The following is a 12,230-nucleotide window of genomic DNA, read 5'->3' as shown; positions in this document are numbered from 1 at the left end:
TTCTCAGCTCTCAATTCACCACCAGGCCTATACTGATGGGGCAACTGGGGGTTGCCCCAACCCAGGTGCAGAACCACATGACATCCACATAGGCCCACTTCTAGAGCTTGTCCCGGTCCTTCTGGATGGCATCTCATCCCTCAGGTGTGTCAACCACACCACACAGCCTGGTGTCACCCCCAAACCTGCTGAGGGTGACTATGTCACTGATGAAGGTCTGGCATTTGGACTTGTTAAATTTCATCCCATTGATGAAATCTATCAATGCTCCAATCTATCTAGATCCCTCTGCAAGGCCTCTTGTCCCTCAAGAGAATCAACAGCACCTCCCCATTTCATATCATCAGCAAACCTGCTAATGGTGCATTCAACAACTCCTGCCTCCAGATCACTGCAAGACATACTGAACTGCACTGGCCTCTAGAATTGAATCCTGAGGAACATTGCTGGTGACTGGTGCTGGTGACTGCAACCCTTTGCACCCTGCTGTTCAGCCCATTTTTCACCCAGTGTACCGTGTACCTGCTCATCCCACAGTTGGGACTACTTGTCCAGAAGGATGCTGTGAGGGACAGTACCAAAATCCTTACAAAAATCCAGAAAACCACATCCACCACCTTCCTTTCACATGCTAAGCAGGTGACCTTATTGTAGAATGATACCAAATTAGTTAGACAGGTATGTACAATGAAAAAAAATAAGTCACCCAGTTACATGTTCAGTACACTAAGAGTTATTCTGTCTGATGTAGATCCTCAAAATAAGAAAAATATCAACCAAAAACACCTGCAAATGTTTTGCCTGAGTGCTCAAGTGTCCTGTCAACCATTTGTTTGCTTTAGCAGGAAAACACAGCCCTGTTCTCCTTGGCACACACAATCCTGTCCTCCCTTCTCATCAAGGGCTAACCTTTCCCTGCCAAACTTTATGAATTCTAGCATTATGAAGAGACAATTTCTCTATTTTCACCCAGTGACAGCTGTGTGCAACATTCACTTTCTGACTGATGTCAGGGTCCATGCTGCTAATCTGGCAGATCTTTCTTAATGCCTCATCGCAGGTCTGGTTCTGCATTTTAACTGTGAATCCATATCAGCTTTGTTTCCAATTATTTGGATAATATTTATGCTGAAGAAATTATATGCTCTACTTTGCAACATTCTTGTAGTTTAGCAAATGGCCAGAGACAGTACAGGAAATTCAAGATGTTTATAAACTTAGATGGTGGAATCAATTATACTCCCAATCAAGCGATTAGCATAGAAACTTCTTGTGGCATTCTATCCCCTTTCTCATTAAAACAGCAGGAAAAAAGTTTGCATGGAAAAAAAATACACTTTTGTTCCTTTGGCTGCCTGTTCTTAAAGTGATCTTTTGTGGGTTTTACAACTTAATAAACTCAATACTCCAAATTGTTTTAACAAAACCAAGGAACTAATGATTTACCTCAGCATTATCACCAATCCAGTGCTACTTCCAAATAGGAATTTAGGAACATAAATTTACAAAAGTAACAGCACTTAACCATTTTCCTTCTCCTTTGAGCAGTAATAAAAATCATTAAGTTGTGGTGTTTTTTCTCAAAATAAACATGGAAATCTGCACAAGGTCTGTACAATCACTCAATCAGTATTTTTCTATTTCTGATCACTTCTGCAAGAGAAAGCTTTCCTAAACAGGAATATTAACATGCAACTTAATCACACGTTGCAAGACAAGATAAAACTAATTTGTGTATTCCAGAAAAGTTTTTCTTGAATAACAGATCAACACATCATTACACAAAGATACCATCATTCTCAACCTGATTAATCGTCACAGTCCTTCATCCAGTGTAGGCAGAAAAGACATTTTCAGTAATTTCCACACAGCCAATGCAGCTGTAATTCACACCAACCTAACATTAACTTGAATTCATGTGTATGCTGCCACTGAGGTTTGTGACATTTCTTCTAAGAGCTACAGAACATAGAAAAGTTAGCTATCTCAGCTTAAGATGTTACTGGTTTCTTACCTGGTTTTGTCTGGATTGGAAGCTAGTCATATTCAGCACACCCCTGTCCACAGGCTAAGGGGGTGAAAAGGCATCAATATTAGAGGATGTTTTTTTCCCTCCTACGAGAGGGTTCCATCCAACAAAAACATGGGGGTTTGTGATCAACTTACAGAAGACAGTGGGCTAGAAACAGCAGACGGAATCCTTCTGGCATCCTGTTGAAAGAACAGTGCAATCAGTTGAACTGGACATAAGTAAGATGTTCATCCTATGCTGGCACTTTGACTATGTTTTTCAAACACGTGAAATAAACCATTAAAAGCAGTGCCATTTACCGCCAAAGGGCTCGACATCTTCTCCAATGTCTGCAAGATGCGCCGCGCTGTGGAACTGGTCACGCCATAGGATTGCACGTTTGCTTGCTTAGCTTTCATTTGTCTTTTTATTGGTGGCTGAAAAATTAGCATTGCAAATGTTATGATGCTTGATTTTGAATGAAACATGTATTTTATGCCCTATGGCTACACTGATGATATAACCAATACTCTCGTAATGACAGAGAAAAATGCACTCACTGAGCGTTCAAGCCGTGAAGAAAATATGCTCTACTGACTTTATAGAAGTCTAAGTGGGGCCCTGCCATATCTTGCACATGGGATAAAGTAACAAAAGAAATACTTCAATGTAAAAGGTCATAAAATAGAAGATGTTAGGCCTGTAGTGTCTCTGAACAGTGATCAGGAAAACAGAACTGAAGCAACAGCTTGTGCTGCAGGAAGTACTTTCAGTAACAAAACAGATCTGAGAGTTTCATGCTGGTGTGTGTCATCTTAAAACCACTGTATATAATCATCATCAGGAATTTCTACTTGTACTTCTCTCATTTCCTCCCTTCCCCCAAGATTACAGTTGACTGCACATCTTTTTCCTCTGTAAAAAAGATAAAGATCTGATTTGAACAGTAACAGATCTAAACAGAACACACTGCAGCAATAAACATCTCATTTGTACCACATGACTTTGAACATAATTTAAAAAACCTTCAGTGTGACTTTTTTTTTTTTTTAGTCGGTTAAACCTCTCATGTAACCACACCGTGCTTCCCACACTGCTATGTGAAGACAGGAAGCAGACCACACAGCACGTAAAACACAAGTGAGACTGGCTGTACTCTAGAGCATGCAGCAACAACCAACACAGTCTCTCCTTTAAAATAGTGTTTGCTTTCTCTTTTCAGCATCATCCATGTTTATTTTTATAAAAAATAAAAATAGCTGACCAAAGAGGGCTCCCAGCTTACAGGAAGTCTGAAGTGTTCTGAAGTTTGATTCAGCACCAAGTCAGGCCAAACCACAAGTTTTCAAGGTTTCCTCTAAGCTAGGAACTTGTAGGTCCCCTCGCTCCATGGCAGAAACAGACTGCCAGAATAGGTCCTGCAACTGGTTTGATTTCCAGTTCCTTAAGTAAGGGTTAAGGCCTTTTGACTTTCTACCTTTTTACTGAAGATCAACTTGGTTTAAAACATATTCCAACCAAACCAGATTTTATTGACTTCTGTTTAGATTCAACTCTAGCTACTGAGAGTAGTCAGGATTTTTATTTTGCTGGTTCATTTTAGAACACAAAGAACACGTGGGGGCAAGCAAATCTTCTCAAGTGCTATCTGAACGATAGTAAAACACTTTGCTGTTTATCTTGAGATTGCATTTAGGACTGCATGCCTCTCTCTAAGTAACAGAAGAGCAAAGGATGAGCAAACGTGCCTTTTAGATACTACTGTATTAAATAGTGCATGGTTTTACACAATATATTCATAGTTTGAGTGTAGGCATGCTTGTGGCTTGTGGAAAACCTACAGACAAGTATCAGGCAGGTAACTTGCTCCCATAAACACAAGTTTTCAACGTTGTGCCACCTTTGCATTAATTTACATGTTATTTTAACATAACACAGCCAGAGACAGACAATGGCATAAAATGGAAATTTCTGAGAGACTTAACAACAGGGGAAATCCCTACTACAAACAACTAGCCAGCAACTAAAATGCTACTGTCATTCATGTGCATCATGATAAGTATTCCTACATATACTGTTACACAGTAAAGAAAAACTGTTGCTTTTTACTCCTGTGGGCTGAGAGGTCAAAATAGGCACTGTTGCCACGTTTTCAGTGCTCAGTTCCCTGCTCACAGCTTTTTTTCTTGGCAGAGCTACCCCTTCTATATTTCAATTACATAACTTTCTCTCACACCACACTACCATTCTCATACCTGATAAGCAGACATCTGTACTTTGTTCTGCCTTGCTGCTGCAGCTGCACCACCATAAGAGGTCTTTCCAGGGTAAAATGGAGAATCCCCAAGCTGTCTTGTCTTAAAGACAGAAGTGTTTCCAAGTGACTACAGAGAGGTATTATGATAAGTGGTTAGTAACATGGCTACATGTTCAAATTGATTGAAATTAATACCATGCAGTACTTACAGGAGAGGGAGATCCAAAAGCAGATAAATTGAATGCAGGTTTTTTAGCGCTAGATGCAGAATGCTGAGAGATGGAATGAGATCTTTCAGCCTCTGGGGACCAGAGCAGTGGTGCTGAAGTATTTTTTGAAACTGCAATATCTGTCAAAATGACACATACTATATGTAAGTGCCTTGTGTACATGCAGAACTTTAATACTAAAGATCACACTGACTCCAGTGTTCTTCAATAGAAAAAAATAAGTCTTACAGAATGAAAAAGTCCCTTGCGCTCACTTCTCCAACACTCTAACCTTCAGAATTCTTTAAACAGATTCAGTTCACATATGGTATGAAAACCAAGCATCGACTCTGAACTTAAAATCTGTTCACAGAACTGCAAATACGTTACCCTTCAGTAATCTTTCAGAAACATGCACCAGTTCAGGGCATGCTTCCAGTGCAGAGCAATTTCATTTTTCCTTCTTTCATGGTAAAACAAATGGGAACTGCACAAACACAGGTGCATCTATACTGATACAAAGTTTTTCCTATGTTGGTAAAGGGTTGGAAGCCAACATAGGACAGAACTGCCTAGGTTTTAAACCTGAAAAAGACCCCAAAGGCTGAATTAACAGAGTTAATGACCTATTCTCCAGGTATGTTTTCTGGAGAGACAGCAGAAAGTTCTAGCCAACTCAGGTTACATTGCTAAGCCCTGGCAGCATCTACTCTGAACTGTAAAAATATGTTCTCCAGAGAGCATGGGTCCATCCCCGTTTATATGGGGGACTAGAAAAATTTGCAAACCTGCTGTTTGTCTTTTCTCAGTGAGTCCCTAGGTCCCCATCCACATCAATACAATGTCAGGGGGGTGTTCTTTTAAACTGGTGTACATTCCTTGCTGAATTCAGCAAAAGACATGGCAGTATTTACAACTGATGTCTCCTACAAACAAAGGTCAAAATAGCAATGGTAAACTTGTTCAGTTAGACCAGTTCCTTTATTGACCCCTGCTAAAAACACAGGAAAATATCCTGTGTTTCTATTTGTCACCTGTACTTACTCACATTTAACCAGCTGTGAGTTAAGATATCCTGAGTCATTCCTCCTTCCAGGCAATCAAGCTAGCTGTCAAACTACAGCAAGACATCTTCAGCTCCTACTATTCCAGTTCAACATTTAGAGATATTCTAGCTAGAAGAGTATTTATCAGCACCAACTCTTTAGCACATCAGGGACTCATAAATGCATTGCAAAGCACGATTATACTTAAAAGGTGACAGGATTATATACGTTAAGATACTAAAAATTATACTTAATTCTAACATCCAAAGCTGACATTCACCTACTTTACTCACTAAGGCAACGTGGAATATTAAAGAATACAAAGTACTTCATGTTACCAAACAAATCAGAGAGCATGGAAGTTACCTTTATCAGATGCTCTAGAGGAGAAGCCACTGGTTGTTGAGATGTTATCATCATCATGCTGAGAGGTAGAATCTTTTATTTCTTTTACAAGAGACAGCCCAGGACTGCCAATGCCAAGTGAAGATGATGTAGAGGGCTGACAGTGTGGTACTGTGGAATCCAACACAGTACAGTTCAAATGGCTCCGGTGAAGAGAGGGCCTCGTTAACACATCCGAGAAGTTCAATGCAGACCTACTCGTGCATGGTTCTAAACAAGAACAGTGAGACGATGAGCTTTCCTATAGACAAGCTCACAGAAGCCAAAACCTGTTTTCTATCAACACCCATGCTACTGCCAAGTTCTAAGCACAAAAATAGAGAAGCCGAATTTAACTCCCTCACTCAGATAGAGTTTCATCTGCCTGACTACAACAGCAATGCTGCTTGCGATACCAAGTATTAATGTCACATTAAGAAGCAATTAATGATGAAGTTTTACAACACTAAATTCTGACCCCACGCTCAAGTGCTTTAGCTGCATCTTTCACTAAATCAAACGTGTACAAATCTCTTCTGCAGATAATCTTCTTACAATTAGCCTTCCAAAACTTGAGGTTACACGGCAAGTTACAGACAACTCTGCAGTTTGTGTCGTCTTGTAACAAAGATGATGCTAGTCTGAAAAAGTAATATGAGAATGTGTATTTGCAGAGATTTTTGGGGGTTTACTTGTTCTAGTGTCATCATTCCCTCTCCCACATTCTGCCGTATCAGGTCATGCATGATACAGGCAAAACATTCTCTCCTATCCATTAGTTTTTCAGATTCTTGGCACAAAGAACAAGTAAGCAACATGGCCTTAGCTGCAAGATGATGGGCATTTTCTCCTCATGAAAAGGGTCAGCAAACACTCTCCTGCAAGAGGTGGTCTCAAAGCTCCAATCTGCCACCTGAACAGAACAGCTATTAATGGCTATTCTGCCTGCTCTTCATGTAAGTCTCTCCCAGGAGCTCTGGGTATGAACATAATTTTGAGGCATTATCCTCTTGGTATTTGCACTGAAGCTTAAACTAGCTACTTCAATCTTCATAATCACTGCAGTACTAGTAATTAATTCTCCAAAGCGCTGGTAGATTTTTAGGACTGTCTTGTTTGAGGTAAAGGAAGTGCTATCAGGCTGAAGGCTAGCCAAGCACAGGAATACAGGCTCTAGCACGTCGGTACCTCAGAGCTGAAGAGACAGGCTTTTTAAAATTAAAATAACAGTAATAATAAAGAAATCTTATTATTAAATATACCAAGAAAGATTGGGCTGCAACAACCACAGACTGCAACACAAGCTACTAAAGGTTCTAGGGAGTCCCATCTGCTCCTGATTTCTTGGAGCTAGAAAATTTGCTGTGCAGCTGTTCTTACTGAAAGGTCCTTTCACACAGCTCTTCAGGAAAGCCAACACATGTTCCTCATTCATGAAGACCTTCTCTATTCCTTTACACACACTTATTCTCAAGCTACCAGCTACGCAGAAAGCAATAAAGCTCCTCGTTTACAATTAGATGACATTGGTGACAAAGGTATTTCCCTGCTATTTTTCATTCTGCCAACAACAGAAGCAACTGACTTTCCACACAGATGGGTTTGTACATGTGCTCAGACAAAATTTCTCTCCTTATTAAAAACTGAGTTGCCGAAACTGCTAATTTAAGAGAAATTCAAACGAGAGCATATGCAAATTTACAGAGAGTACTACAGGAACAGTGAGAGACATAGATATAAAGCACTGATTAATCTTTTATATGGTAAAGGAGATTCAAACTTGTTTGCCAAGGGTCCAAATAGTTTTGAAAGACCCAATGGTAGCCATGCCACACCCTAATGTTACAAAATATTTCGAAAAGGAATATGTCACAAGCAAAGCTCCCCAGATCTCCATAAAACTAACAAGGAAATTTAGTAAGTTGATTGAAGAAGCCCAAAGGGGAAAAAAATGAGGACATGAGAGGGAATTTTCCTCTGGCATTCTAGCATCTGGTCTTTTGTTTTGAGGACAACAAAACAAATTAATGTTTCTATTACCTAAGGCAATTAGACAGATTTTCATTCCGGATCCTTTAAAAAGACAATGTAACCCAGCACACTCACAAATTAATATTATCCATATTTTGCACTTGGCTAATTGACTACCTGAAGTTAACTGATGACTTCCAAGAGCTCTAAGTCAACCTTCAGCATGTTTTTCAATTATGTTTACAGTCTGAAGCTAAGACAGTTTCAAAAACAGTTGTTGATTTGGGGTTTTATTGTTTTGTTGGGGTTTTTGGCTTGTTGTTGCTATTTTTAAAAAAAATTTGTCAAAAATGCTCCTTTCAGCTTCCCTTAGAAATCCAGAATCAAAAGTAGAAATCTCTGAATAAATACAGATGGTCAGAATACTAAATGATATTTCACATACCTTCTAAATCAATTCTTGCTGATTCGGGCGTGACTCTCCCATCAATTACCATGGCATCTTCATCTGCATAATCATGGTGATAGTTTACCGGATTCTCTTCCTGGTTTGTAGATTCATTTGTGTCTACGCATTTATCTTCCCTTTTATTGAAATACTTCTGCAACCATCCTGGTACAATGCTTTTAACTGATTCGGTCACTCTGCTAATGAGTCCCTGTTTGAAATAAAAACACAGGAGCACAGTCAGCAGCACACTCTGAGGTGCAGCCTTGCACAGACCTTGAAGACAGACATTAGGTAGCAATATTCAGACGAGTAAGAGAGAGGGAGGTGGATCCTTGACATAGGATCCCTATACTTCTGGAACACGTGTGACAAAAATTCACCCAACACTGGTTTACTACTAACCTATCAGTTTCTGTGCTTCCCAGTGACCTTGGCAATGTTCTAAACTCTGAAATTAGAGCCAAAGTTCATCAGAGGCTTGTCTAGTCAGAAGGTCATCAGGAAAATCTATTTCTAAATAACTCATGGTGTACACACTCTTTTTGAGGACTCCTCTTTGTAACACCTTCGCTTGAAAAAACATCAAACCCAGAAGCTCTGCAAGTATTTACAGCAATAGTGATGACTGTAATAGCTGCTGAATCAGTGAACTTAAATATTTCTTTTTCTGATGCTGAACTGCAGTAACAATGTCCATCAAACACCCCTCCCCCAGTATTATGCTCTAAATGGTCAGAATATTCTGAAATAATCCCAAAAGAAACAGAGTTGAACAACTAATTCCTCACTACAGGACTGTAAAACAGATCCAATTTGATCACATTTCACTGGATGGTACATTAAAGTTTTGTGTCTCCAAACCTTAATATCCTGAAATTACTGAATACATAAAAACAATTTCCTTTCTGATATTCACCAATTATTTGCAATGCTTACATTCTACATTTAAGAAATATTTATTTACCATTTTTTGGTTTAGGCAGTCACCTGTTTCCCATCATGTCCTCAAAATTTCAACACACCTTCCTGTCAAATCTCAACCCCATGCAGCAGATTGCTTGCAGAATGGAGCTCCCTCCCTCTTACACTGACTGCAGCCACAGAAGCAGCTGCCAACTTCTGCAAGCTGGAAGCAAAGGTGAAAGCTACCTCCACAACTTCAACGCTTTGGAAACGGAAAAGTAATAAAAGAGTTAAACAGATTTTTGCCTAACTCCATTGTCAGTTGCAAATGCATTTATCAAAGGCTTTGGCAAGGTACTTTGCTATTTTTCTGGGTTTAGGAAACAAAATTTTCTAAAAATTATTGTTCATGTGTAGAAAGTTGAGAATACACTTTGACTATGTACTTGTTAGTCTAGTAAACGCTCTGAAACAAGAACTCTGCTGTGTTCAACTTGCTTAAAAACCCAGCACAAGAATGAAAAAAGAAGCCCATATTCCTCATTCAAGTCTTTCACACACCCTAACACAAACACCAGCTTAAAGGAATTATAAATGAATTAGACACCCTTGAATCTGGAGTTAAGAGGGGTGAGGGGGAAAGAGGAGAAAGGGAAGGTAGCAAGAAAAGCCTTTTCACAGAAGGAAAGATGTATTAATTTACAATTTGACATTTTTCATAATGATCAGTAATTTAATCTTGTACTTGCACAAGGACAGAATAAATATCCAGGGACATTTAAGCCAGAGAGAATCCAGTAGAATAAACACATCCATCACAATTAACACAATAAGCTGCACACTAGTATGCCATGCTCAGAGTGTTGCTGCTATTCTACACAAATACTAAGCCTCAGCCTTTCAACAACAAAAACTAACTGCAAGACAGTACCAAAATCACAAGCAGTTCAGCTCACAAGCAGTTCAGCGCACAGTACCAGCAAAGAGGCAGTCCCTACTCTATTCCCTGCCCCTCATTTTCATCTTCCCTTATGAAGATAAGGGAAGATGAAAATGTCCTCCTTTTTAGGGGTGAATATTTTGCTGCTATGAATAAAAGCTTATCAGGAACTTAGAGGAGTCAAAATTTGCCAAAATAAGCAAATGGTCAGGACACAATCTGCATCCAAAGCAATGCTCTTTGCAAACAGCTAAGCACTACTATATTCACTATTGCTAGAGAGTCTCTCCATCTGACAGACAATAGACATTACTGGCCATAACACCGGCCTGTATGATTCCCTTGCTGTGTAAATCCTCCCAGGACAAAAAGCTACCTGAGACTCAGGATGGAAGGAGTCATAGGCATCCAGAAGAGTAAACATGCAATCATTAGTAATCCAAATGAGTAACTGGAGAATCTAGCCAGACTAATAATTAACCAAGATGACATTTTACCATCCATATCTAAAACCAGACTGGTCTGACCCTTCCTAGCAAATGGCAGCCTTGCTAGCATTCTCCACATCATCAGCACTTCAAGCTGAGTAACACAGGGTAACTTCCCAAACCAACCCAGGAGCTGGAACTCACTCAGCACAGCCATACTGCAGCAAGTACTAATGGCCTGCTCCATCTGTCTTAGGCACAGTGAAAGACAGGAAGCTCAGTTTTATGCTGCAGAATAATGCTGGCTTAGTGACAAAGCCAGGGAAAGCAAAATGCATGGAAATACACCTCCACTTGCTGTCTGCAAAACTATAATACTGATTAAAGGCAATGTAAAAGAACTAGGCAGGCATTGTGAACATCATCAAACACATACCCTGCTGAAAAAAACCCAAACACTTTCCCCCTAAAAGTAACCCACACGCCCCAGGTGTGCCGATTTGCACACACATACATAAAAAGAAATTGAAATAAATTCTCCTTGTGGCATTTCCTACCTGCCCATCAGAGCCAAAAGCCAATCCAGTAAGGACTCCTGTCCAAGTCAGGCAGTTATGGCACCAGTGACCCACTACACCTTTGAACATGCACACTCGTTATTCTTGACAGGACATTTAGCAAAGCATCCTGCCTTACGCTGCCTCAGAGGCAGCATTTAATCATACCCTAACTTTAGGTTCACTTATTCCTCACCTTCAGCACATGTGCTTGCTTGAACACCCTTTCCCTCTCCCTGCACGTGCAACACAAGCCTACCTGGTCAGCAGCAGAGCACTCTCCCTCTACTGCTCTTGTGCCACCAGTGCTGCACTTTGTCCATCCCAGTTCCCTGGCACTACCTACCATCTCCCCACACAGGCATCGTTAACCCTTCTAGAACACTGACAAAGATACTGCACATCTCACTGATGCAAACAGATCTTCAGAGGTGAAATACAAGACACAGCAAAAGACAACTCTAGCAGGGTTATTTCTCCAGCAACATCTGAGCAAATTGCTCAGCTCCCGATCTCCTTTGCTCAACACCTTAATTCACTATGGCTACTCTCAATGGGCTACTGTACAAAAAGCCTTCTGGTTCTCAACCTCTGGCTGGGAGTGAAGGAAGCAGTGCTGGCACTTGGCTTTGATGCTCGTAACTTCTCATTTCTACAGGTCACAGAGGGACCAAACTTGTATCATGAAAGGGCAGAAGATGCAATGGGGCAATCCCAACTGTGTAGCAGCATTTTAGTCAGTGAACATGTTTTACTCCTCAGCCAAGCGAGGCCGTAAGTCTGAGCTGCTGTCGGTCCCAACAGCTGTCTACACACCGCAAATAAACACGTATGCTTCCCGAAATGTATCATCAGGAAAGCTGAACAAAATGAAAATCCACTGGAGAGACCCAGTAGCTTATGAATAGGCATTTTATAGCAGTTTTTCAAAACGTGTGCTCCACCCGAAGCGCCAGCAGCTCTGCCAGATGAGCCTATGCCAGCGGTAACTGGCGCTTAGGAGAGTCATTCGCCTGTCTCACTCTGCTGTTAGTACGGTTGTTACTGTTCTTTTCTTATTTCATTATTGCTTC

General features: G+C 40.4%; 1 protein-coding gene across 1 annotated transcript in view; it reads right to left on the bottom strand.

Moving 5' to 3' along the window:
- NUP153 (nucleoporin 153kDa) overlaps positions 1 to 10,817 on the bottom strand; it is a 31,929-nt gene extending 21,112 nt beyond the window's left edge. The window contains exons 1-8 of the mRNA XM_009084352.1: positions 10,686 to 10,817; positions 8,324 to 8,537; positions 5,890 to 6,138; positions 4,478 to 4,617; positions 4,267 to 4,395; positions 2,332 to 2,448; positions 2,167 to 2,211; positions 2,015 to 2,068 (exon numbers count right to left, since the gene is read on the bottom strand). Of these exons, the coding sequence (XP_009082600.1) occupies positions 2,015 to 2,068; positions 2,167 to 2,211; positions 2,332 to 2,448; positions 4,267 to 4,395; positions 4,478 to 4,617; positions 5,890 to 6,138; positions 8,324 to 8,537; positions 10,686 to 10,817 (1,080 nt within the window). The remainder of the gene's footprint in view (positions 1 to 2,014; positions 2,069 to 2,166; positions 2,212 to 2,331; positions 2,449 to 4,266; positions 4,396 to 4,477; positions 4,618 to 5,889; positions 6,139 to 8,323; positions 8,538 to 10,685) is intronic.
- Positions 10,818 to 12,230: the final 1,413 nt, after the last annotated feature.

Source organism: Acanthisitta chloris, unplaced genomic scaffold, assembly GCF_000695815.1.
Source record: "Acanthisitta chloris isolate BGI_N310 unplaced genomic scaffold, ASM69581v1 scaffold9571, whole genome shotgun sequence".
Lineage (NCBI taxonomy): Eukaryota > Metazoa > Chordata > Aves > Passeriformes > Acanthisittidae > Acanthisitta > Acanthisitta chloris.
This window is presented reverse-complemented; position numbering and strand designations above follow the sequence as displayed.